The 25514-nt window shown below is 47.2% G+C and overlaps 6 protein-coding genes and 1 long non-coding RNA gene across 13 annotated transcripts; 5 read left to right on the plus strand and 2 right to left on the minus strand.

The window, feature by feature from the left end:
• The first annotated feature begins 73 nt into the window (after positions 1 to 73).
• LOC114768115 (uncharacterized) lies at positions 74 to 1340 on the plus strand. Its single transcript, XR_003743016.1, has 3 exons — positions 74 to 269; positions 342 to 519; positions 1018 to 1340. It is a non-coding gene; the product is annotated as an uncharacterized LOC114768115 (long non-coding RNA).
• A 140-nt stretch (positions 1341 to 1480) lies between these two features.
• Positions 1481 to 9021, minus strand: LOC114768113 (pre-mRNA-processing factor 39). 7 transcript variants are annotated; one of them, XM_028960231.1, is made up of 16 exons: positions 8521 to 9021; positions 8336 to 8446; positions 7630 to 7844; positions 6791 to 6916; positions 6373 to 6491; positions 6126 to 6293; positions 5582 to 5765; positions 5390 to 5494; positions 5080 to 5313; positions 4871 to 4997; positions 3616 to 3887; positions 3289 to 3473; positions 2914 to 2988; positions 2561 to 2679; positions 2338 to 2487; positions 1481 to 2123 (listed from the first exon to the last, which is right to left on the minus strand). In XM_028960231.1, exons 2-16 carry the CDS (start codon positions 8391 to 8393, stop codon positions 1954 to 1956), a joined length of 2307 nt encoding a protein of 768 aa, XP_028816064.1. In that variant the 5' UTR covers positions 8394 to 8446; positions 8521 to 9021; the 3' UTR covers positions 1481 to 1953. The 7 variants fall into 7 exon arrangements, 6 of the variants coding, with proteins under 6 accessions (XP_028816064.1, XP_028816065.1, XP_028816067.1 ...); XM_028960232.1 differs by having other exon boundaries at positions 2338 to 2484; positions 8336 to 8967; XR_003743015.1 differs by having other exon boundaries at positions 1986 to 2123; positions 2561 to 2726; positions 8336 to 8967.
• A 51-nt stretch (positions 9022 to 9072) lies between these two features.
• LOC114768112 (integrator complex subunit 5-like) lies at positions 9073 to 13222 on the minus strand. The gene is made up of 2 exons (XM_028960230.1): positions 13025 to 13222; positions 9073 to 12418 (listed from the first exon to the last, which is right to left on the minus strand). Exons 1-2 carry the CDS (start codon positions 13057 to 13059, stop codon positions 9412 to 9414), a joined length of 3042 nt encoding a protein of 1013 aa, XP_028816063.1. The 5' UTR covers positions 13060 to 13222; the 3' UTR covers positions 9073 to 9411.
• A 1089-nt stretch (positions 13223 to 14311) lies between these two features.
• On the plus strand, positions 14312 to 21959 carry LOC114767890 (histone H3-like). Its single transcript, XM_028959756.1, has 4 exons — positions 14312 to 14619; positions 16810 to 16828; positions 19915 to 19924; positions 21532 to 21959. The coding sequence occupies exons 1-4, from the start codon at positions 14327 to 14329 to the stop codon at positions 21957 to 21959; spliced, it is 750 nt and encodes a 249-aa protein (XP_028815589.1). The 5' UTR covers positions 14312 to 14326.
• On the plus strand, positions 15711 to 16980 carry LOC114767893 (histone H2B). The gene has a single exon (XM_028959759.1). It carries the CDS (start codon positions 15734 to 15736, stop codon positions 16106 to 16108), a length of 375 nt encoding a protein of 124 aa, XP_028815592.1. The 5' UTR covers positions 15711 to 15733; the 3' UTR covers positions 16109 to 16980.
• On the plus strand, positions 19113 to 19932 carry LOC114767891 (histone H1-like). The gene has a single exon (XM_028959757.1). It carries the CDS (start codon positions 19145 to 19147, stop codon positions 19784 to 19786), a length of 642 nt encoding a protein of 213 aa, XP_028815590.1. The 5' UTR covers positions 19113 to 19144; the 3' UTR covers positions 19787 to 19932.
• LOC114767892 (histone H2A-like) lies at positions 20428 to 21125 on the plus strand. Its single transcript, XM_028959758.1, has one exon. The coding sequence runs from the start codon at positions 20476 to 20478 to the stop codon at positions 20851 to 20853; it is 378 nt and encodes a 125-aa protein (XP_028815591.1). The 5' UTR covers positions 20428 to 20475; the 3' UTR covers positions 20854 to 21125.
• Positions 21960 to 25514: the final 3555 nt, after the last annotated feature.

Here is a 25514-nt window from a genome sequence, read left to right on the forward strand (position 1 = left end):
CGGTACTTTGCAATATCCTGGGATTTCAGTTTTGAAATTGGTCCAGAAATCTATTCTTTTTACACTCAACAACCAAAAAACGTGGGCCAGAAACAGCGGTTTGTACTGTACCGTGGGATACCTGGCATTATAAGTACCTTTCTCTCCTCTAGTTTGGTGGAGGGAGCTCAAGCAGCCCCACCTCTCCGCCGTCTGAACCCACACCACCGTCCCCCAGCAGCCAGGGACCTCCGCCCGCCAAGAAGGACTACGACGAGTGTCGGATACAGGTGAGCGTACGCTCTGTTGGGGGGGGTGTGTGTAATTTTCATCTACCTACAGATGTGTGCCTGTGTTCACAGGTACGCTTGCTGGACGGCTCGGCGCTCTCAGCCGTCTTCAAAGCGCAGGAGCCGCTGGCCGCCGTGCGGGTTTTTGTACAGATGAACGGCGCAGATGGGGAGGACTTCAACCTTATGACCCCGTACCCCCGGCGGGTTTACTCAGAGCTGGACATGGAGAAGCCTCTGCGGGAGCTGGGTGTGTACAGCAAGCAAAATGATTTGACTAATTGATGACTAACAGTTTATTGTGAAAATATGGATCAGTACTTTACCCATCATCATATCAATGTTTGTTTTTATCAATTCACAATTGAATGATCAATTATACAAAATAAATTTTATTAATGTTACTACGTCATTTTTTAAAAAACAGCCTTTCATGACGTGAGAAGCAAACTCATCAGCCATAACATTATGACCTCCTTCCATTGCTGTGGTCTAGTTCAGATGCTCACATCCATTGTATTTTTGGTGGTGGACATGGGTACGCTACAGGTGATTTTGCATTGGCAGATGCCACTTTAATGAGAGAAATGTTATTTACGTCAGTGGTCATAATGTTATGGCAGATTAGTACATATTGGTGTATATGATTTCCTCATTAACAACAAAGTAAAATGTGTCTTCGTTTAAATGACATGGCTTTGGGTGTATGAAAGAGAAGTTAAGGAAGTTGTGACCCTTCTTGCCTTAGGTTTAGTGCCATCTGCTGTCCTGGTGGTCACCAAAAAGTAAAGTGGACCGCCCAGACGAACTGGAATAAGAATTGCTCTTCCAGCCTGGAGGTCAGAACACCAGAGAGAGAGAGAAGCTCACGGTCAGATGTGATCAAGCTGCTCATCTCATTGGAACCTGTTGGAAACCTCACCAAGGCCTAAATCCCAAACTTAAGAAATTCTGTACATTTTGCCTCACAAGTACTACAAAAAGTAAAGTTTTTTTGTTTTTATAAGGTTTTGGTTGGATTATTTTTTTTGAGGTGGGTGGGAATGTTTGAAATAAATGGACTGAACACAATCCACTCCTTTTTCTGCCACGCCGCATGAACCACACAGGCAATGGTAAAGATCTTTGTTTCAGTGATGCTATACATTAAACATGTACAATTTAATTTGGTGACCTAATAAGAAACAAACTTTTTCTCAGGAAGAACCAACTGCAGATCAGTCATTTATTTTTATTCTAGGTAATTGTAATAGAATCATTGAACACCCCTTGGGATTTGTTCTGGTTCTGTAAGATTTAAATACGAAGCTTGATTTATTAGAACATAAAACAAGCAGAATATCAGGGGTGTTGTTGATAAAAACACAGACAGTACATCAATACAATTTCTGTAAAATTTCACATTCCAGTATTCTCTTCATTAAATAACACTGCACCACACCGGCCATTTACAGAACAGGACGGACTACAACCAAACACAGTTCACAAAAAAAAAAATGAACAAAATACCTGATATACAAAAAAAATGTATAATAAAAAACACAAGCGGAGTCCTACAACAGCTTCCCAGCTGGACATTTATTGCTTCCTCTTGGATCCAAAGCGTGTAATCCTGCGAGTCCGGACACGCTTAGTTGGCTGAAGAAGATGGCCAGTCACTGCCCCCTTTTTCGCCCCAGTCCACTCAGCGTCCTGGACTGAAAGCCACCTCCCTCTTCGCCATAAGTACAGGATTTCCAATATGGAAGCCTGGTGGAGGGCTACACCTGTACTCATAGAACTGGAGTAGCATTCCCAGAAAATCCCCAGCATTCCCTGGAATGGTGTGACGTTTCCACAATACCTGTGTAAGAGCTGGTCAAAAGGACAGTTTTCTCTTTAAAACGCAAGACAAATTGAGGAGGAGTGGGGATTTTTAGATTTAATTTAATCACTGGGCCATTTTTAGCATCTATCTGAATGTTTTCTTGTTTGACCATCTAATGCAACCCTGTTGTACCCTAGAAAAGTTTTCAGATGACATGCTGAAAATGGCCTGATTTTTTTTAATAAAACACATAAAATCCACCCTTGTCTGTTCCTGCAGAAGAACTGGACAGACCATACAGGATAAGCCATGATTCAGTAGCGGTGCCAGGACCTAGCTGGGTGGGTAGTACTGGTTGTACTGGCTCCAGGGGTTGTGGTATCCACCATAGCTGCTGCCATATTGTTGCTGCTGTGTGATTTAAGTGAAGATGGTAAGAAGGTTTTTGTAAAACCATAATTCATCTAAACAAAGAAAACTGTACCTGATACCAGCTTCCATAGGCACCGTATCCTGCATGTGACCCACTCATGTCTCCCATCATTGGAGGAGGTGGTGTTGTTGTTACGGGCGGCCCAGCAGGTGGAGCAGCAGCCATCGTGCCTGAACCATCATCAGTCTTACTAATTTTCTCTGAATCATCATTATCACTGTACACGATGGACAAATGTTGAAGGAAATTTAAGAAAGCAAATTATGAGCGATAAAGGAGCAAAAGCAAACAGGTCTAAAGATGTAAGTTGGTCAACTCTCTTTAGCATGTGCCGTGATTCCTGTTGCCAAGTAGGCAATGCACTGGCATTCTAATTTAAGATGGTCAACACAATGACATCTCACCCATTCTCTGCTCCTCTTTTTCTGCTGCCCAGCTCCTTCAGAAGCTTCTGATGGTCATCATAAACACCCAGCACACTGAGAAAGCCAATTAAACACAGGCTTAAAACACACACAACCCATTCTTAAGTGAGGTCATAATGTAGGTGTGGTTTATGCCATTACTGTGCACGACCCTCACGTTTTATAACTATACCCTATTGCTAGTTAAACTGAAAAGTAGGTCTATAGGTATCACGTGATAGTTTCTATTGGTTGCCACTCTGCTTGGCGCAAGGTAAGACGCAGTTCAGGCACCCATCCCACAGAAAACAATAAGATTTATTGAGCTTCATTTGGCAAAATAATGAGGAAAAAAAATTACATTTGAAAAATAACCTTTGAACAGAGGAACCAAAATCCTCAGCAAACTGCAGGCCTCTCTGGGAGAAGAGAATCTTGGTCTCGGGTGAAAGTGGCGCAGCGAGGGCACGGCTTATGCACTGCTGTACTGCAGATCCGTTGATGCGAGGGTCTCCGGACACCTCCAGCTCCAGAAGATTCAGATACAGCCTACTGTTGTCCTAAAACCACCACAGGGAAGCCCAGACTGTTAACTCACCGAGATAGAAATCAAACGGCAGCATATATCGGAGCATAAACCGACAGCACAGTGACATTTTTCAAGCATAAACAGAAATCAGATGGTTCGAACAGCAGACTTACCGGGCTGAGCTCGATAGCTTCCTGTAGCACCGCTCGAGCTCGGCCCGTGTTCTTGCCCAGTTTAAAGAGAAGGCGGGCCAATTTGATAGAGTAAAAGGCATGGAGTTGGCCCATGGCTTTGCTCTGTTCCACTGCCTCCCTCAGGAGAGACTCCGCAACCTCCAGCTTTCCAGCACGCCTCTCCAGCCCCACTCGCCGCAGGCGAACCACAGCCAACCCGGGCAAGGCCTGTTCGAGAGCTTGTAAAATGCGCCGAGCCTCCTGGAGATTTCCTATGGAATAAAAGGAAATGTTATTCATCCAGCTCATACTGAAATATGATGAACAATTTATTATAATAAATTTAGGATGTCACATCCTGATCACAACTGATCACGACGTCTCCATATAAGGTCCATATTATGATTATTATTATTATTTTTTTAACTTTTATATTGGTCTTGTCGGTCCCCTTATAATGTATCTGAAGTCTCTTTCCGAAAATTACAGCCACTTTGATCCAGTCCCACAATGAGATTTCCCAGGACGCGCCGTTTCGGTGTCTGTAGCTTTAAATGCTAATGAGGAGGAGAGAGGCGGGACTAGGAAGAGAGTGGCATATAGAGGGGGCATTCGTGGAAATGACGTGATCAACACCATCCACCAACCACAATGTTGGTGGATGACAGGAAGACAGGAAGTAGGATCTCTGTTTTTCCAGAAAAAAAATCAAATTAACCCACTGGTTCTTCAGATGCTTGTGTGATGGAACCAAAAAAACACAACACCACATCTGTGCTTATTTTTTGATCCAATCACCGAGCAACTGCAATGCTTCCCATGTTTGGAAGCCATGACAGTCGGTGGCAATAATGTTTTAGGGGAGGGATGGAAATTTCTCTGGGCAGAAAAAGGATGACAAATGGGAGGTAACCTTTCTCCTTATGAGATCATAAGGGGACAAATTCCAGATCCGAACTGCAGTCTGAGCTGCTGTGCTCTGAACGGTGAAGCCGAATGGCCAAAGCACTCTTCACACCTATCACCATTTCTAGCCACTGCAGCACCATAGACAGGATGGGGGAACTCGTATTAAAGTTAAATCATCTTACAAAGTCACATTTTCATAATAGGGGACCTTTAAGTCACTGACTGGTTTCAGGTCAGTTTCAAACAAGATTTGTAGATTTATTTATTTTTTAATCTGGCTAAATCCAACTGGCTGACCACACCACAACCTATTACAAAGCTGCTGAGGACATGTGACCAACCTCACCGTATCTCTCCTCAAACGTAGCCCACTGTAAGTGGATGCTGTGTTTGTGTGGAAGGTGGATCTCACACGCTCTCCGAAACACGGTGCGGGTGTCATCTAAACCGTGTGGCTCCAGGTATTGGACGTACTAACAAATACACACACACATTAAAACACGCTGAACATGTGCAGCCCCTTTAGTAGAGCACACATGATGAGTAAATACTCACCTTGGTCCAGAACTCCTCGTACAGAGAGCAGGCGATGAGGCAGCGCTCGAACAGAAATAATACCCGTGCGTGTCCAGACACACAGTTATCGCACTTCTCTGCCTCCTGCTCCTGAGTCACGTCACCCTCAATATTCCCACCATGTGCTTCCATCCTCTCCCAGTCCAGGTAGCTCTGCCAGGCTTTCAGCTGGGCTTTGTCCAGAGGCTTCACATGAAAGTACGGCCTTTTAATCTACCAGAGAGCAGACAGTGCGTAACTTAGCCAGCAAACCGCCATACTCCAAAAAAAAAAAAAAAGAGATACTCACCGCGTCTTCAAACTCCCACCTCTTTCTGACCTCCGCCTCGTTCTGCGCGTGTGTTTTCTCCCAGGCAGCCAGGAGGAGCTCCTGCATCTTCTGCACAGCTTCTTCCTGCACATGTTCCACCGGTGACTTCACTCTTCCATAACCATACATTCAAATAGGAATGCAAGTGTTCTGTAAGAAGCACTGCACTACCGTGTCTGTGCCGTTGGCCGTCTCTGATGTCTCATCTTCCCCAGGTGGTCTCTCCTCTCCATCACTGACTCGGTTTGTCCCTTCGCCCTGAGCCACAGACTCTCTGTACGTCGCCCGGATTTTTTTATACTCCTCTGGGGAAAGAACACTCTGGGGTGGATGGGAGGTGATGTGTGTCTTCAGTCTGCAGAAATTCAAAAATAATTTTTCAAATTTGTTAATTTCATTTATGCCTGTCAATGAGTTAAACCAGTCACTTGCCACTTTGCTGCTGCAGTGATAATAATAATTAAAAAAACGCTATACGGGCACTCACGCCATAAATCTGAGCAAATAAAACAACATTACCTTTCCAGGTTTTTAATAACCGTATAACCACCCATTCATGTGTTTAAAAAAAAAAAAAAAAAAAAAAAAAAAAAAAGACGGCCTGAACAAACAATCAAGTGCTCTAAAAGTCCTGATCACAGATTTGTTCAGGAGTGTGTGGAAAGGACATAAGAATACTGGGAATAGACATGGGACATCGGTAGGTGCCACCTACTTCTCGTAGTGGTTCTGGTAGAGCTGTGTGGGGATTCTCAGCACCCTGTCATAGACTGCAGTCATTGCACTCAGGTGTCCCTGCTCCTTCTCCCACTCAGCATACAAATCCCACAGCCGGTCGGCTTGAAAGTCCAGCCCAGCTGCGGCCACTGCCTCCTCAAACACACTGCGATAAGAAACTAGTTAGGAACGAGGATTCCATCAGCAGTTCGCTGATTTTTAAATGAACAATCAGACAGACGTACCTTCGGATCCGTTGTGTGGACTCGGGCAGGTTCATGTCCAGGGTCCCCAGAAGCAGGTTGATGTAATGGATCCACAGATCGATGCTCAGCGGAATTGCTTTTAAGCCTTCCACACAGACCTGGATGAAAGAACAGCTGGCAGATATGAGGCATCTGCCGATGTCTACGAAAGATGTGGACAGCAGACACACCTCTAGAAATCTCTTCCCAAGAAAGTGTACAGGCCAAAAAGGTTCCCAATTGACATAATTTTTTAACAGAAACAAAGGAAGCATGCACTAGAAAAAGGAGAATTCATTTTATAATGTATATAGCTTAAACATCTGGATGGTGTGCAGATTCTCACATTAAAACCCACCATGATACTGCAGTGAAAAGTGCATGTAATTAAATAACCGGAAAAGCATGTTATACACACCTCCTCTGCCCTTTTGGTGTTTCCCGCCCGTCTCTCCAGATCGGCAAACTTCTTCCAGTAGCCGTAGCAGAGGGGATACCGCACTAAGAACGAACTCAGTGCCCGTCGAGAGGCCTTCACATGACTCTGGAGTGTGGGGGAAATTACGCACAGTAAAAAAAAACAAAAAAAAAAACAATTTTAATATAGAGTATCTACAAAACTCTAAAAAGCAAAGTTAAATATCAGCGTAAACTTCTGCAGACATGCAGTGAATAAAACAGTGAAAAAAATGTCCACAGAAGTTATTATTAAACTAAATTTTGAGTAAAAAATAACTCTATAAGGTATAATCATATTACTCTAACAGTGTTTAAATATTTATATACATTTCATTGTTAGTTTTGACACTAAAATTAATAGAATCAACTCTTTGTCATTTATTTTACTGAGTAATGATCAGATTCAGATATCCTTTGGATTAGGAAAACAAGGTTGTTGGATCTTGTGACAAGACTAGACCAAAGAACAGCAAAAGAGCTCTCAGCCTTGAGCCTCGTATTCACTCTACACTTCATTACTAAAAATGTTGAAGACCTTCCGTTAGATGCATTTGGAAATTTGAGAAGAAATTTAGAGTAGTGTTGCAAGCTGGGTCCCGAATAGTTTTAGGTGAAAGTGACTTGATTGTCATTGCGAAACGTGTCCTCTGCTTTTAACCATCACCCTTGGTGAGCAGTGGGCAGCCATGACAGGCGCCCGGGGAGCAGTGTCTGGGGGCGGTGCTTTGCTCAGCGGAACCTCAGATTAAGGGGCCGCTTCCTTAACCACTGGAGGCCACAATGACGCCATTTCCTCACCTCCTGTTCACAGTACTGAAGCAATTCGGTCCAGCTGGTGAAGTCAAGGGGGTTTTCTTGGGCTGATGTCCACAGCCTGTTGAAGTCCGGAGGTAGTTCAGCATCCTCGTCCTCCTCTCCGCCCACCAGAGGCGCCGTGTACTCGGCCATGCCGACCGGGGACCCTGCTTTCCCATCCGGACGGTCCAGCTCAAGTCCGGGGGTCTGGAGCTCAGCTGTGGGAGAGACGAGTAATAATAAAAACACAAATTAATAAATCCAATCTGATAGGGATTAATAAAACACAGTTATTCCGAGTCATACTTTAATAATAAGAACCGATACAGACACAATCACAATCATTCCGATCACAATCACGACAAATCTCATAACTCAACACACAATATCATTTAATTCATTGCAGTTCAAGTCTTTTAATGACACCGTGCCACAACTTTATTGAACGCCACTTGCCATGCAGTTTTTCAGATACAGCCAGATAATTTTCGGATGAAATTTGTTCGTTTTCCAGCGATATGTATTTTTTTCTAGCGTTATGGGACAAGCCTTAGCCACATTAGCAGCCAGGCTAGCTGATCACCTAGCATTTAAAATGAAAATAAAAACGCACAGAGCGACGCCGGCATCAACCTTCAAGAGAGCCGCCGAAAAAACAAAGGACCTGCGATGTAGAAAGGACAGGTGAGGATTCGAGCCCGTGCTTTACCTGCTGCGGTGCGCAGGTCTCCGTTCCGACTAAGCTCCTCCGGACCTTCGGCCGCCATGATTGAGGAACACAACACATGACGTCATCAACACGCGTCCAGCTTTTGGGAATCTGGGGTCAGAGCGGCGTGATTTACATTTTACATTTACGGCATTTACCAGACGCCCTTATCCAGAGCGACTTACAATCAGTAGCTACAGGAACAGTCCCCCCTGGAGACACTCAGGGTTGCACCTTGTGTCTGTATTGACACAAGATCCCACCCCTATAAAAAAACAAAAAAAACTCTACAGGTTTATTTTAAATATATACATGTAATCTGAATGTACAGTTTTATTCGTAAGCTTTTCAGCACTGAGAAAGAGACTCTGAGCAGCAACCCAATGTCGTTCTTCCACCTTTAGACCTTTTGCTTGTGGGAGACCATTCATTAGGTTGCGACCAATGCCCAGTTATTTTAGAACATCTCTACATATCAGCAATTATTAATAGTTTCACTTTTTAATCATTAGTATTTGTGTTCTACACTTTACCATTACTACGTGAAGATGATAAAAAACAGACCAAAATTGACCAAAACCTTTGCTCGGTACAGTACATTTTTCATCTTATATAACCAACTTGTTATTCAGTTAATATCAATAAAATAAGGTTGTTTTAAGAGTAATTACACCGCAACTGACCAGGATGATGTTGATTTTGCAGCAGTCTCATGTATTCCTGGAAAGATGTACAAGTTTAACCAAACCATTATTTATTATGTGGTCTGCAATACACAAAACATTTAGCAGTTTACAGCACAGTCAGGCTCAAGCAATGAAGAAATGCTCTTTTTTCTTTAAAAAAAAAAAAAAAAGTGAAGAAACCTCATTTTCAGAATGCCATTTTGTTTACCTCTGTTGTAAAACTTAAAGGAAAACTACCAAAAAATAAACTAACTATTAAAAATAATAAGAATTTTGTGAGAAAAAAGGTCCAGTTATTGTTGTTGTTGCATGACATCAAAAAGGCTGAAAGCATTCAAGTCTGTGAAGAAACCTGCAGGTGTGTTGTGCCCTTATTCTGCAATTGCTTGTTCAGTTCTGGAATCTCCAGCACAGGTGGCCCAGCTCGTCAATGTTTTTGTGAAGGACGCTGTGAATCGGCGCAACGTAACGCACCACATCCCCATCCCGCGAGAAGTCCCGGTAAAAAAGCCCCTTTTCTGCACTGAAGGTAAACTTCTGGGGCACGGGGGTGTTGCCCCTCATGTATTCCCAAACTCCGACAAGCAGCAATCGGACCTCGAACGGAGTCAAATGCGGGAAGAGCTCGTGGACGTTGCTGAGGACAGGAGGAAGGAGCTGGCCCTCGCCCATGCAGGAGACAAGGAGGCAGGACGCCTGGAGGTGCCAAGGGGAGTCCAGGACTGAGGGCTCTCTGGATGCCTCCCAGTGGGCAAGCAGGGTGGCCAGGAGGGCTCGCAGGATCACAGAGCAGTAGCACAGCGCCGGGCGTCCCGCTGCGACCACGCGCAGGAGGTGGAACAGAACCGGGTTGGCTTCAAAGGCCCGGCGGATGTAGATGTCCCGTTCAACGGTGGTCTTGGCGTGGTCTTCAGGCGGCCAAGCCAACTCTCCGTTGGCTACATCTGGGCAGATGTTCTCCACCAGAGCTACAGCAACCGCCTTGGCTGCTTCGGCATTGATTGGGGCCGGCCCGTCAGAGAGGGTCTCTCCACCGTGGTTGTGACGCGAGCCGTTCAAGGTGCCCGAGCTGGAACCGTTGCCACCATTGGCTCCCGATCCGGCACCGGCCGAGGTGCAGCACTGGATGGTTATGGCCAGCAGCGTTTGTAGGTTCTGAATAACCCGGTCAGGGTCCGGTTGAAGGGAGTTGCTGGGAGGCTTCAGGCCCTTCCCGACCTCGCCAGCATGAAAGACCGACCAAACGCTGCCAGCGAAGTTCACGGTGGTTCCAAACGTACAGTTGATGTCCAGCAGCGAGGAGCCAGTGTCAAGAATTACCGCGGCTGAGGGTGTGATGCCTCCACCTTGACCTTGGCTCTGGCCGCCAAACAAATCAACATTGCCTTTGTGAAGGGCCCCTTCCACAAGCTGCTGCAGTACAGATTTGAGGGCCAGCGGTGAATAAGCGGCCAGACGAGCCAGAAGGCGCATGGAGTAGCTCACAGCCTCCCCTCCATCACTCACTCCACTCAGTCCCCTCTGGCGAAGCGCGAGGAAGAAATGCGCCACCGCGGCCCTCGATATCTGGACGAGGTGGGAGGAGGACGCCGCATGGGGTAGCTGGCTGCAGGACAGCAGGCGGGCAGCAGATCTGGACACCGCATGGTCGCCGTGCAACAGCAAGTGGCAGAAGTTGTGGAGGTGGGCCGGGACGGCGGCCGCGACCTGCGCCGCCATGGACGCCTGGCCGGCCCCCGGGCCCTTCGCGTCCTCCTCCTGACTGTGCACTGCGGCGGCGAGGTTGTTGAGGAGCTGGGCGAGCTCCCGGCTGCTCAGGTTCTGGGTGTGGACCTGCGCCACGCAGCGGTCCAGGGCCGCAGGAACGAGGCCAGGGAGGGACACCGAGAGCGGCGCGTACAGCTGCGACGCCAGGGTCAGTTCCTCCGGGTTCCTGGCGAGGGTGAGCAGTTGGCACAAGGCCTCGGTGGCAACTGTGGGGCCGCCGTACACGGAGAGGAGGCACAGCAGCTGGTGCAGCCACAGGTGGCGCTTTCTCTCCAGGCGCAGGGTCTCGCCGCAAAGCTCGGCAACGTGGGACTGCAGCTCCTCCAGAAACGGGATAACGCGGACCGGGGTGGACAGAGAGGACGACGGGTTGCACGGTTCGTCGATGTCGAGTCGACTGTACACGAGCTTGTGCAGGTGCAGCAGGAGCATCTGTAGAAGTCGATCGCAGCACTCCCGCACCCCGTCGTGGGGGGATGGAGAGGGCCCGGAGATGATCACGGACGCCGGGGTGGCCGTGTCGGCCAGGAAGTGCAGAAGCCGCGCCCCCCCGGCGGGAAACTGGCTAATAAGGTGCACCGCCAGGCCCAAGAGGTTCTCCTGCTCGTCCTGCGGGAGACCCTGCAGCTGACACTGCAGCTGGAGGAGAAGAGGAGGCCGAAGGGAGTCCACCAGCTCGAATGAAACGGCGCCCAGGAGAGTGGGGGAGAGCGCAATGAGCTGGAGAAGGAAGGGCACCGTCACTCGGTTGAGGTGGGCGGTGACTTCCCAGCCGGGGGTCGTCTGGCCTGCCGAAGGGGACAAGCTGTCTTGGAACATGCGAAACAGCTCCCTCTTAATGCTGTCAGAATGGCGGGACGCCAGGTGCCCAAGGATGCCCACCACCGAGCCAATTTTTGGCACCCTGTTGCTTTTGTCCACGGCTGCCATCATGGGATTTGGACTCGCGCGCGCAGCCTGCTGGCTGGGCTTCTCGGAACCGGTCATGCCGTGAGCACAGAAGTCCTTCAGCCCACAAGCCAGCACTCGGCTGATTATCGTGTCCGGGAAAGCCGAGCCGATGTGGGCAACGACCCAGTCAAAATGCGGCGAGTGTTGCACCGAAGTGTCCAGCAGGGCATCCACACAGGCGTCGGGGCACCAGGCCAACATGGCCGCCAGGCACTGAGAGTAGATGTCCATCAGACACCGCGTGGCCGTGCACGACATCCACAGCTGCAGGAGCTCGTTCAGACTGGACGAGTGTGGCGCGGCCCTGCGGCCCGCATGCTTGCTGCTGAGGTGCCCGAGCAGATCTACGGCCCAGGCGGACACAAGCGGGGCCCACGCTTTGGGGTTCAGCCGGACGAACTCGGACAACACGGCGTGCACCTCCTTGACGACGTCCTCCAGGTTCGCACCGACGCCGCCTCCGTCGCGGTCCCCCTCCACTTCCAGGTCCTGGAGAAAGGCTGCAACATATTCGTCGTAGACTTCGCGCAGGTGTTCCAAAACCGCCCCTCGGCACGCGGGCACGGTGCAGAGGAGCCGCACCGCGCAGCGGGCGTGGTCACGGACGCTGAGCTTGCGCCCCTGCGTCTGGTCAAAACCGGTGAGGAAAGCCTTGATTTCTAAGGCCAGTTCCTGGGGACTGTGGGTCAAAACACAAGACGGGGGTGGTCGGCGTTAACGTTCGGTAATTATCGAAAAAATAGGCATTCGCAAATAATGCTTGTTCGCTTTTCCCTTAGAACGACTAAAAAGTGGGGGAAAAAAAATCAGATAATTGATTAAATGCACTGATCTTCGTGTCTGCTTTTTGTTGAATAGAACATCTGTAATCATTTGCAGATATTATACTACACGGTGCATTATACATTGTTCCCAACCAAGCGACAAATGTGAGGATATTATTACACGAAACAAGTCCTTATACCTCCATCACAAAAAAAAGGAGGCACGCATGAACACAAGCAGTGGTGACGGATTTAGAAAGTGTTCAGAGAGAAGGTGGAGGCGTAATCTGACTGCGCATTTCTTCCCAATCAATCAATTAATCAATAACAGATTAATACCGAGGCCAACGTCACCAAAAATTAGCTTTCGTCCCTGCCTCCATGACACGTCGTCTTTGTGACATGTGAAGCAGCTATCAAATACCAAATAAACTAAGTAAGTAAAAAAAACAACAACAACAACAACAATTCTATTAGTATTAATACAAATAGTATTTACAAGCTGTACATGATTTTCTTACCTTGCAGGCAACGCGTGGCAAAGCGGAGTCTGCATGGCGAACAAACATGGAACAAACCAACGAGCGAAAAACGGAAGAAAAAAAAAAAAATAATCACAGATCGGTTTATATTAAACGCAAATGCTGCTGCGCGCACGAAACCGGGGAGATAAAAAGGCGACGAAGCGAGGACCTTCAACCGGAAAACTGTTTATTTCCCTCCTTCTTCTCCTGGTTCCCCTCACGCTACGTACAACGCCCCCTAACGGCGCGGAGGTAAAAAAACAAAAAACCCAACAACAACCGCCATTTGGTGTTTTTTTTTCTTCTTACACTCAAATTCACAGCGAATCTGTCATTTTACACGTTTAACAGCGCGCAGTACTGAAAATAAACGGTGTACTTTATCTTTTGAAGACCTTCAACCGGAAAACTGTTTATTTCCCCTCCTTCATTCCTGGTTCCCTTAACGTTCCGTGAAACGCCCCCTAAAGGCGCGGAGGTAAAAAAAAAAAAAACAACAACCGCCATTTGGTGTTTTTTTTCCCCTCTGAAATTCACAGCGAATCTGTCCTTTTACACGTTTAACAGCGCGCAGTACTGACAAATCAAAGGGGTGTACTTTTATCTTTTGATTTCATACGCCACATATTTTTGTTGTGCATTCATCAGCTTTCAAATTCAAATTTTATTTGTCACGTACACAGGCATACACGGTATGATATGCAGTGAAATATAGCTTTTGCGACTGCTATAGAACTCATAATTGCAATTATTGCAAGTGGAACCAATATGCAAATATTGCAAACATAATATTTCAATTTCATGTTTTTTAGACATATGTTTAGAAATATGTGTAACAGGTAGGGTGAAGTTGTGCAAATGTGAAGCTTTAATTGTACTTCGAGGGCAGAACCTCGCCATTTCCTTTGAGAACCAGTCCAATCCCTGGTCATCTTCGACTTCTTCAACTCTCCACTGGCTGAGCTTCTGTCGCACACGATGCCCCTGCTATGAAACCTGCTCGTGTTACGCATCAAACATTAACAATAAGGGCTTCTTTTCGGACAAACTAAACCAACAACTTATTGGATTTCACACGCCGCGATATTACGAATCGGCATCAATAGTAAAACGATTCCGGCTTCGAGGGCCATTTTCCGCCGCAGGGGTGTCACGTGTTTCTCTTTCCCGCCTACGGAACAGCGGGCGGGGTGAGCGGGACGCTGTCTGTACGTGTGTTCAAACAGGTCCTCTTTGCGCATATAATTGAGACGCGCAGCGCCATCGGTGCTCATTGCGGATTCTCTAATCGACGACAACATGTCCGGACGCGGAAAGGGAGGAAAGGGGCTCGGAAAAGGAGGCGCCAAGCGTCATCGCAAGGTTCTTCGTGATAACATCCAGGGTATTACCAAGCCCGCCATCCGACGTCTCGCTCGCCGCGGCGGAGTGAAGCGTATCTCCGGTCTGATCTACGAGGAGACTCGCGGCGTGTTGAAGGTCTTCCTGGAGAACGTGATCCGCGACGCCGTCACCTACACCGAGCACGCCAAGAGAAAGACCGTGACAGCCATGGACGTGGTTTACGCGCTGAAACGTCAGGGCCGCACTCTGTACGGCTTCGGCGGTTGAACACCATCCTTCATTAAAGTCTAACGAACCCAACGGCTCTTTTAAGAGCCACCCACATAATCAGTAAAAGCGATTTATTTCCACTTATGTTACAAAATATACGTTTATAATACTGGTTTAATAGTACATTTAGTGTTCTTTGTTTTTAATCGTTTTGTCATGGTGATAAAGACATTAATCCATAGCAAACTAGTAGAAATGCGACATTTAAGAAACCTACCTTTTCAATTCTTCATCATTCTTTGAATATTTCTTTTTGTAAGCATAGCCAGTGTATATATGACTAGTGGCGTCAACCATCTTTTACAGTGTAGTGTGCTGGGGCAACAGCATATCCTCTGGGGACAGAAAGAGATTGAATTGGCTGATTTGAAGGGCCAGCTTTGTTCTAGGATTGAGAGTAGAGATGGTGAATGACAGGAGAATGGTGGCTAAGCTGTTGGACAACGTCTGACCACACACACAAACACTTTGGAATTTTGTTAAATTGTTTAAATTGTAGATATATACAGATACATATTTTAGCTTATTATTTTATGCTGCTCTTAACTGTTTTTTGCTGCTATCAAGTACACCATGGTAGTTACCCATTGTACAGGTGTCCCCATTGTACATTTACATGTACACCATGTGTACATAACGACTGTACATTGTGTAGATAAATACATATACCTATTTATTTTCGCTGCTCTTACCTTTGTTCTATCCACTTTCTAACATGACAATGCAATTTCCCACTTCTCGGACTTATAAAGGTCTATCTTATCTTACGTTACTAACGTTAAAATACATTTAACTTCATCTTATACGAAGGTGCAGTTGATTTTTGTGAGATTGTCCATATCAAACCAAACAAGGCTCTTTGTCTAAAGTGGGCGGGAGTTCGAGAGCTGCGCAGACTGACGCGGTTCTTCCGCTTTGCGCCAAAATTCAAGCCCACCAATCAGAACGGGTAGGTGACTCCGATCGAGAGGCGGGCTGGTGACGTGACGGGATACAAGCTCTGCCGCTATTTTGCATACAGCAAGGTATTAAAAGAGGACTGGGCACCACTTTGCGGTTGTAAGTTCCAGTCTTCGCACTGAGACGAGCATCATGCCTGAACCCGCCAAGTCCGCTCCCAAGAAGGGATCCAAGAAAGCCGTGACCAAGACAGCTGCCAAGGGCGGAAAGAAGCGCAGAAAGTCCAGGAAGGAGAGCTACGCCATCTACGTGTACAAGGTTCTGAAGCAGGTCCACCCCGACACCGGCATCTCCTCCAAGGCCATGGGCATCATGAACTCCTTCGTCAACGACATTTTCGAGCGCATCGCTGGAGAAGCTTCTCGCCTGGCGCATTACAACAAGCGCTCCACCATCTCGTCCAGGGAGATTCAGACTGCCGTCCGCCTGCTGCTCCCCGGAGAGCTGGCCAAGCACGCCGTGTCTGAGGGAACCAAGGCGGTCACCAAGTACACCAGCTCCAAGTAAAGCGGGACAACAAGCGACGCTCCACCAAAACAAAGGCTCTTTTAAGAGCCACCCACACTTTCATCAAAAGGCGGTTTTGCAGTTTTGTTATTAATGCGTAAACAAGAACACATAAACTGCCTGCATGTTAGCTTTTCATATTTAATTGTCCCCGTAAGCATGTTCTCTTACTTTAAAATTTCGGTGAGTAGTTAAGCGGGCAATAGAAGTATTAATAATTAGTGTTTGACGGTGGAACCTCCAGTCACATTCCCAGTCTGGGAATTCTACATTTAGTATGTAGGCCAGTCGGACCAGCCATCAAAGGGCCGGATTATTTGGGTTGTAAATCCGCTAGATGGCGGTGTGGCGCTGCTGAAGGGAGGATCTGCAGATGTGTTTACCAGCGAGCGAAGAAGACGCTTGTACAAAGCGCTGAATAGGCAGGAACTAAGTGTAAACAGATTTTACATTTACAGCATTTATCAGACGCCCTTATCCAGAGCGACTTACAAATCAGTAGTTACAGGGACAGTGCCCCTGGAACAACTTAGGGTTAAGTGTCTTGCTCAGGGACACAATGGTAGTAAGGGGTTCGAACCCGGGTCTTCTGGTTCATAGGCGAGTGTGTTACCTACTGGGCTACTACCACCCAGATTGGAGAATCAATGATGCGTCTTCTTTTAATTTGTCCTCTTTTCATCTTTATTTGCGGTTTTGAGACCGAGCTCGCTTGAGTTAGTTGTTAATCGTTACTAGTGGTGGTTCTTGATATGGGCGGTTGTCAATTTTTGTAGTTCAGTTATAGAAAAAAACGTTTTAATCTATAACGTTTGATATCTGCACAGAATTCTGAACTATTAAAAATAAATTTTTAACTGTCTGGTCCAACACTATTTCCCACTGATTTCACATGGGAACTTTGCATTGACGAATGGCACTACAAAGCGTTGGGCCACTAAAAGGTCACTTTTTTGGGGGTAAAAAGGATGTAGAAAGAGAATCAACTAATACCTGGCCAAAAACATTTTTCACTGTAAAATTTACTGTGGAATTTTGCTCATGTGTACATAGATTTATGATTAATATTTATTAACTTTTATTTAAGGTTAGGGTTAGAATGTAAGGTTGAACAAATTATTTGAATAAGGAGCTCACATAAACATATTTGTGTACTATAATTTCTGTCACATATATGCATATATATGCAGGATGTGAGTGTGAGGTCCTTGGTGACCTGCTTTCTGCTGCTGGCCTGAACTCATGCCTGACGAAATGGGAGGCAGGCTGCCTCCAAATAAAACAAATTTCATTCATTTGTAATATTTTGAATCCAAACTCATTATGTGACAATGAATTTTTTCTGGGTTGTGCAAAAAAAAAAAAAAAACACAAATTGAATCTGCACACTAAAATGTCAATTCATTTACATTTGGGTGATCCTCAGGTTGGAGGATGGGTGTTAGGAGATATTAAGATTCCAATAACCCAACTTGAATAGATGAAACCCTGATAAGCATGTTGTACGTGCATAGAAGAAACACAGAAAAATAATGCAATTTGTTGTATTCTAATAAAATCCTGCAAGCATAAAAACCATTATAATTTTCCATTATAGTGTTGATACTGGATTACAAATTAACACAGATTATGGAAAAGAAAAGGACAAAGACCCATATATGTCTATCTGGTTACATTCAGTATGTTCCAACAACAGATTTTACAAAAAATATGTTAAAACATAATTCTTTATATAATTTATGTTTCTGTGTAGTGTGGGGTGGCGCCAGAGGGGGTGTTCGCCCAGGGCACCAAACAGGCCCTGACCATTATACATGTGATTATGGAAAGAACAAACGGCTTTTTTGTTCTGGGAAATCTTTTATTTTATCTCTAAAAGCGCTGTTGTGCTGAATGTGGCCTGGAAAGAAGCATTAGTCATTTCAGCTGCATACATGTTAGACAGTACACACTGCAGCAAAACAATGTCTCTCTGGATCAAGTGTTCTTCTTTCTAGGCTACATATATCAATGTTATACAATGTCATGTGCTTTTACTTTTTAACACTTTGCCTGTATGAACCCCATGTATTATTACTTTAGTACAGCTTTTATAAAAGTTATTATTGCTATTAGATTTTTATACGTCTTCAGAATCCAAAAACTTGACTGATCCTGGAGGAAGTTGTTCATGTCAATACTGCCACAACAAGAACAATTAATAAAATATGTAGAAGGAAACAACTACAATATAAACAGACTACGCAAGTATAATATCAAAGTAATGCAGTAAAAACTATTGGTACAAATGGAAGTTTAAAAATGATTGAACTTGACCTGAATGGCCACGTTGAATAAAACAATACAATAACGAAGTAGATCTACTAGTTAAACATTTTCCCAAGCAGGGACAAGAATAGAGATTCCTCCCAGAACGAAATATCAGCGTAATTCCCGTGTTGTTTTGAGATGAGGTGGAATTATCAGCAGTAATAATCAGCATCACGGCACCGAACCCGCTGAGATGACGCGCTATGTGACGTGCGGTCACTGTGTTTCGATCCTCCGACCACGGCTCGAATTTCTCGGACCCCGAACTCTCCTTACACCCACATGACGTCCCGTCGGCGGCCCAGGACCGCTGACGACGCTCTGTTGACGAGTCCCAGCCGACACGTTTATTTAATCGCGAAATGTGGCGACAAACGCTGGTCCTTACGTCTCCCCCGGCCGGCGCTGGGTGTTGTGTTGAGCTTTTCTGCGGAATAAAATCGCGCTGCGCCCCTCTCTGCGGGGCCCATGAGAAGGAGCAGAGCCAGAACTTTGTCCCCGAGTACGTTTCTGAGCCGCCGGCTCGTTTCGCGCGGTACTTTTTGCCCGAAATGGGTGAGGAGAAAACACAGCGAGGCTCGCCTGGCGGAAGAGGCGCGGCGCTTGCGGCGCATGCTGGTTCTACACGGTTCTCACGGCGCCCTTAAAGGCGGAACTTCCCGCTCGGCGGGTCATTGTTCCCTCGTCCCGAAGGCGAAAAGCTCGTTCTACGTTGCAGTTTGTACGATGGCAGAAGTGGCTCCAGCTCCAGCGGCCGCAGCGCCGGCAAAGGCGCCCAAGAAGAAGGCCGCGGCCAAGCCCAAGAAGGCGGGACCCGGTGTCGGCGAGCTTATCGTCAAAGCCGTGTCCGCTTCCAAGGAGCGCAGCGGAGTGTCCCTGGCCGCCCTGAAGAAGGCGCTGTCTGCCGGTGGCTACGACGTGGAGAAGAACAACTCTCGCGTCAAGTTGGCCATCAAGAACCTGGTCACCAAGGGCACTCTGGTGCAGACCAAGGGCACCGGCGCCTCGGGCTCCTTCAAGCTGAACAAGAAGCAGGCGGAGCCCAAGAAGAAGCCCGTAGCCAAGAAGGCGGCTCCGAAACCCAAGAAGGCGGCCGCGAAGAAGCCCGCCACGGCCAAGAAGCCCAAGAAGGTCGCAGCGAAGAAGCCCGCCGCCAAGAAGTCGCCCAAGAAAGTCAAGAAGCCCGCGGCGGCCGCTAAGAAGGCGGCGACCAAGAGTCCCAAGAAAGCAGCCAAGAAGCCTGCTACCCCCAAAAAAGCGACCAAGAGCCCCAAAAAGGTGAAGGCCGCAAAGCCCAAGGCAGCTAAACCTAAAGCTGCCAAACCCAAGACCAGCAAGCCGAAGAAGGCGGCGGCCAAGAAGAAGTAAATTCTTGCTGCTCTTCCAGCACCTACTCAAAAAGGCTCTTTTAAGAGCCACACACTGATCTCCAGAAAAAAGCTACAATTCCGATTCCAACTCGCACCCGCATCCTATAAGTAATCATGAAAATAAAGCGAGAAGGAAGTTCATTATTATCCTCTACTGCAATCCCATGTAAATCTTAATATATGCATAAGAATATTTTTTTATTTACCCGGTTTTATGAGTTCACCTCTTCAAATTTGTGATCCCCTTAACTAAAACATGCAGCTGTACCTGAAACGTATTTATATTTTAATTTATACTCCGTAATACTGAATACTAAACTAATACTATAGTAACAATGAAACACGTTATATGTTCACGGAGAAAGAATTTCATTTATTTAAAAAAATTGGAAACACGAGATGCAAAGACCATGCGATATAGAAATACTAATATTAATAATACCATTCCTAAATCTAGAATTATTGATTCAAGGATTTAAAATTGAGCGGGCAAATGTTTATTACGGAACGAAAAGCGCGGTAAGAGTTGCGAATGAAAGATGAAATGGGACGGGGCTTTTTACCACGACGACAACAGGATTGGCTGAAAGTTCGAGCCAATCGGGACTCAGAGCCGTTTCCTATAAGAAATGATCCTCCAGCCTCAGAGTTAGTTTGTTTCCTGAACGAACGTCGCAGTAAGACAACATGAGCGGAAGAGGCAAAACCGGCGGGAAAACTCGCGCTAAGGCCAAGACCCGCTCGTCCCGGGCTGGTCTCCAGTTCCCCGTGGGCAGAGTTCACAGGCTGCTGCGCAAAGGCAACTACGCCGAGCGCGTCGGCGCCGGAGCTCCGGTCTACCTGGCCGCGGTGCTCGAGTACCTGACCGCTGAGATCTTGGAGTTGGCCGGTAACGCGGCCCGCGACAACAAGAAGACGCGCATCATTCCCCGCCATCTGCAGCTCGCCGTGCGCAACGACGAGGAGCTCAACAAGCTGCTGGGCGGCGTGACCATCGCTCAGGGCGGCGTCCTGCCCAACATCCAGGCCGTGCTGCTGCCCAAGAAGACCGAGAAGGCCAAATAAAGCACCCGGCGCTCAGAAATACACACAAAGGCTCTTTTAAGAGCCACACACTTACTCTAAAATGCGCAGATTCTGGTCATTTAAGAAAATATGTGTTTAGGCTATACAATTTCAAGATATCCCTGCGCATTGCTGTATTACTATTACGATATTGGTGGCTTTACAGGATACATAAAATAAAATTACATAAAAATACATAGTTTTTAACGTTCTTTAGATCTGAATGGTTCAAAATGACCGTTTCACAATAAGAAATGGAATTGAATAATGACTGCAGGGTTTCGTTTCTTGAATTAAAACTTGTAAATGAATGAGTTTGACTTTTTTTGAACACTATAATATACTACTATATTATACAAGGATATGTATGGTTCCGTTTTGTACGTGGATTTAATCTCAACCTTTATGTTCGTCCTGTGTAAATCTGCACAATATTTAATTGAATGTTTAAATCGTTTTCACGTTTACGGAGGATAATGGTGATTAATGTTGTGAATGGACATGAAGTAAATCGAGCGAATTCATTTTGAAATTTGGGCGCCAACTAGCAGCTGTGTAAACCACCAATGAAATACAGCCATGGGCATGAATGGGGAGGAGCTTGTTTGGCGCGGAACTGAACGGGTATAAAATCCCATGTCGGCGACCGTGAAGTCACTCCTTACTGCCTTCAGTGAGAATCTCGTCTCGTCAACATGGCCCGAACCAAGCAGACCGCCCGCAAATCCACCGGAGGAAAAGCTCCCAGGAAGCAGCTCGCCACCAAGGCTGCGCGTAAAAGCGCCCCGGCCACCGGCGGCGTGAAGAAGCCCCATCGCTACAGGCCCGGAACTGTGGCTCTGAGGGAGATCCGCCGCTACCAGAAATCCACCGAGCTGCTGATTCGCAAGCTGCCCTTCCAGCGCCTGGTGAGGGAAATCGCCCAGGACTTCAAGACCGACCTGCGCTTCCAGAGCTCCGCGGTCATGGCTCTCCAGGAGGCCAGCGAGGCTTATCTGGTCGGCCTGTTCGAAGACACCAACCTGTGCGCCATCCATGCCAAGAGGGTCACAATCATGCCCAAAGATATACAGCTGGCCCGCCGCATCCGCGGGGAGCGCGCTTAAGAAAACCGGCGTCCTTACATTAAAACAAAGGCTCTTTTAAGAGCCACACCACCCGTTATTCTAAAAGGCTATTCCTTATTCACTCTGTCCCAGTGCGGGAGATGGTTTGTTTACTCCTTGCACAATCGCACTCAAACCGCTTGAACTTTGCATGCACGGCATTCCGGCTTCCTCTGCTCTAATTCAGCGGCTGTGTAGCGCACTTGTCCTACAGTTCTTTGGGTGCCGCCCTAGTGGCGTGCGATCGGTATGACATTTGCAAAAATACAAAGGGGGGGCAGAATGAACCGAAGCAGTCCGAATCCCTACATTTATAGCCTATTTATTTTTCTAATTTTTTTTAATTTGTTTCTCTTTCGTAATGCGATTCAAATGAAATGACTGCTACTAAGTGTTTGTCATTTCTCCATGCTTTTTCGACCCCACCGCTTCTGATATAATTCTCATAGGTTGTTGTGGTCGGCCCCACAGAAATATGGAAATGCAAAAATAAGAAGCACTTGACTCTTGGGGCTGATACAGAGTTACCCACTAGGCTACTACCACCAGACAGTAGGAAACTGCATTTTCGGTGTATTTGGGTACCTTTGTTAGATTACTGTATGTAAAGAGACCTGGTTTGCTAACGGAGACCTGGCTAGCTAACGGAGACTTGGCTAACACCGGTAACTCCGGACACAAACGTGACCCTGCCCGGATTCCAGCAGCCGCGGGCGGACAGAACAAAGGAGAGCGGTAAGAGGAAAGGAGGGGGACTGGCAATGTTTGTGAACGACAGATGGTGTAACCCTGGGCACATTACTGTGAAAGAGCAACTTTGCAGTAGAGACATTGAGCTGTTAGCCGTTAGCATGCGACCATACTACCTCCCCAGGGAATTCTCGCATGTTATCGCGATAACGGCGTATGTCCCCCCCCTCGGCCAACGCGGAGGCAGCCTGTGACTCTCTCCACTCTGTGGTCAGCAGACTGCAGACACAATCCTCACGGGTGATTTTAATCACGCACCACTGGACTCTACACTGCCCACCTTCACCCAGTACGTGACACGCACCACCAGAGACAATAAATACAGTTCATCACCTCTCCCTCCCCTGGGAAGATCTGATCACAACCTGGTGCACCTTGTCCCTGTGTACGAGCCCTTAGTGCGCAGAGAGCCAGCAGTCACCCGCACAGTACAGAGATGGTCTGAGGAGAGCGAGAACTTCTGTGTGGATAACACCGTACCCACCAAGACTTTACGGTGCTACCCCAACAACAAACCCTGGATTACTACAGAAATCAAGGCAGAAGAGAAGGACCTTCAAATCAGGAGACAAAGAGGAGCTGAAAAGGGTGCAGAGGGAATTAAAAAGACTAATCAGGGATGGAAAAGGACAGCTACAGGCAGAGGATGGAAAACCAGCTCCTGAGTCTGGAAGGGCCTCAGAACCATCTCAGGCCACAAAGAAAATAACTCTCTGCCGGTGGGGGATGTGAGGTGGGCAAATGAGCTGAATTACTTTTTCAGCAGGTTTGATTCATCTGCCACTGACTCTCCCCCCAAACTGTCCTCTCTGATGCAGCCCTTAACACCTGCTGCAGACCCCCCCACCTCTATTCACACCTCCTCTACACCCCCCAGCCCCACCTCTATTCACACCTCCTCTACACTTCACACCGCTGACTGCTCCCCCTCCCCAACCACGGCATCCAGCACACGGCTCCAGCCTGTCTCTCTCAACCATGCAGGTTAGGAGAGAATTGAGGAGGATGAAAGCCAGGAAGGCAGCGGGCCCAGATGGAATCAGCTCAAGGCTTGTCAGGTCCTGCGCAGATCAGCTGTGCGGGGTGTTGACGCACATTTTTAACCTGAGCCTGAAGCTGGGGAGAGTCCCACAGCTCTGGAAAACCTCTTGTGTGGTACCAGTGCCAAAGACTCCACATCCCAAGGACCTCAACAGCTACAGGCCGGTGGCGCTGACATCCCACCTGATGAAGACCTCTGGTGAGCTCATCACTGGACCCACTTTGCTTACCAGCCTGGCATTGGAGTGGATGATGCCATCATCCACCTCCTACATCGTTCCCTCTCTCACCTGGAGACCGCTAGGAGCACTGTGAGAATCATGTTCTTTAATTTCTCCAGTGCTTTCAACACCATTCTACCCACAATCCTGAGGGACAAGCTGGAGCACACAGGAGTGGACCTTCATCTAGCCACATGGATCCTGGACTACCTCACTAACCGACCACAGTATGTGAGAACTCAGGGCTGTGTGTCAGACACAGTTGTCTGCAGTACGGGGGCTCCGCAGGGAACGGTTCTTGCGCCGTTCCTCTTCACAATCTACACTGCAGACTTCTCCTACAACTCCACCAACTGCTTCCTGCAGAAGTTCTCTGATGACTCTGCAATAGTCGGCCTCATCACTGATGGGGACGACAGGAAGTACATGGGACAAGGGACTTTGTGGACTGGTGCCAGCAGAACTACCTCCAGATCAACACTGGAAAAACCAAAGAGCTGGTGGTAGACTTCCGCAGTGGTGGTAGACATCCTCCACTGCAACCACTGGACATCCAGGGTATGGCCATTGAGGCAGTGGAGAGCTACAAGTACCTTGGCGTTCACCTGAACAATAAACTGGACTGGACTCATAACACTAATGCACTTTATAAAAAAGGGCAGAGCAGGCTGTACCTGCTGCAGAGGCTCAGGTCTTTTGGAGTACAGGGTCCACTCCTAAAGACTTTCTATGACTCTGTAGTGGCATCAGCCATCTTTCACGGTGTGGTCTGCTGGGGTAGCAGCATCTCCGCTGGGGACAGAAAGAGGCTGAACAGGCTGATCCGGAGGGCCAGCTCTGTTCTAGGATGCCCTCTGGACCCAGTGGAGGTGGTGAGTGACAGGAGAATGGTGGCCCACCCCATGCACAGACAAACACACACACTTTGGCACATTCTGTTAAATTGTTAACTGTTTAAATAGTAAATTTGTACATATATACAGATACATATTTATGTTATTTTTTGTGATGCTTTTACCTTCTGCTTCTGTCCACTTTCTGCCGTGACAAGTGCAATTTCCCACTTGTGGGACTAATAAAGGTTTATCTTATCTTAACTTACGGATAGTATACAAAGTATACGGGGAGTATACAAATATACGGGGAATATACAAAACAAGTATATTTATTTCGCGCTAAGCCACGCGATTTGAAAGCAGTTTGTGTTCAGTCCGCCATCACCTGACGCCACGGATGACTGAACCATGTGTTTTCCTGACGTTTGTGGAGCCATGGGAGCGCGGACTGAATACAGATAATGGTCATTGGAGCAAATCAAAGCGTCATGGTCACATCATGTGACGATACTGAAAAACCTGCTGTAATCAGAAGGTTGCTGATTCGAATACCATGTCATGGATTCCCACTGTTCACCAAAGGTGATGGATTAAAAGCAGAGGAAACATTTCGTTGCGTACACTGTGTGCTGTGCTGCAGTGTTTCACAATGACAACCACTTAATTTTCTTTCAAATATGTTGATGGGGTGGTCACATGCTTATAGC

Source organism: Denticeps clupeoides, chromosome 18, assembly GCF_900700375.1.
Source record: "Denticeps clupeoides chromosome 18, fDenClu1.1, whole genome shotgun sequence".
NCBI classification, from domain to species: domain Eukaryota; kingdom Metazoa; phylum Chordata; class Actinopteri; order Clupeiformes; family Denticipitidae; genus Denticeps; species Denticeps clupeoides.

Excerpts from the sequence above, each read along its gene's own strand:
- LOC114767890 (XM_028959756.1), top strand. The coding sequence starts at position 14,327 with ATGTCCGGACGCGGAAAGGGAGGAAAGGGGCTCGGAAAAGGAGGCGCC.
- LOC114767892 (XM_028959758.1), top strand. The coding sequence starts at position 20,476 with ATGAGCGGAAGAGGCAAAACCGGCGGGAAAACTCGCGCTAAGGCCAAG.
- LOC114768112 (XM_028960230.1), bottom strand. The coding sequence starts at position 13,059 with ATGCAGACTCCGCTTTGCCACGCGTTGCCTGCAAG. Across the intron at positions 12,419-13,024 it reads TGCCACGCGTTGCCTGCAAG|TCCCCAGGAACTGGCCTTAG; the intron begins GTAAGAAAATCA and ends TTTGACCCACAG.
- LOC114767891 (XM_028959757.1), top strand. The coding sequence starts at position 19,145 with ATGGCAGAAGTGGCTCCAGCTCCAGCGGCCGCAGCGCCGGCAAAGGCG.
- LOC114768113 (XM_028960231.1), bottom strand. The coding sequence starts at position 8,393 with ATGGCGGCCGAAGGTCCGGAGGAGCTTAGTCGGAACGGAGACCTGCGC. Across the intron at positions 4,998-5,079 it reads ACGAGGAGTTCTGGACCAAG|TACGTCCAATACCTGGAGCC; the intron begins GTGAGTATTTAC and ends TGTATTTGTTAG. Across the intron at positions 2,989-3,288 it reads TTTGGTTCCTCTGTTCAAAG|TGTGCTGGGTGTTTATGATG; the intron begins GTTATTTTTCAA and ends TGGCTTTCTCAG.
- LOC114767893 (XM_028959759.1), top strand. The coding sequence starts at position 15,734 with ATGCCTGAACCCGCCAAGTCCGCTCCCAAGAAGGGATCCAAGAAAGCC.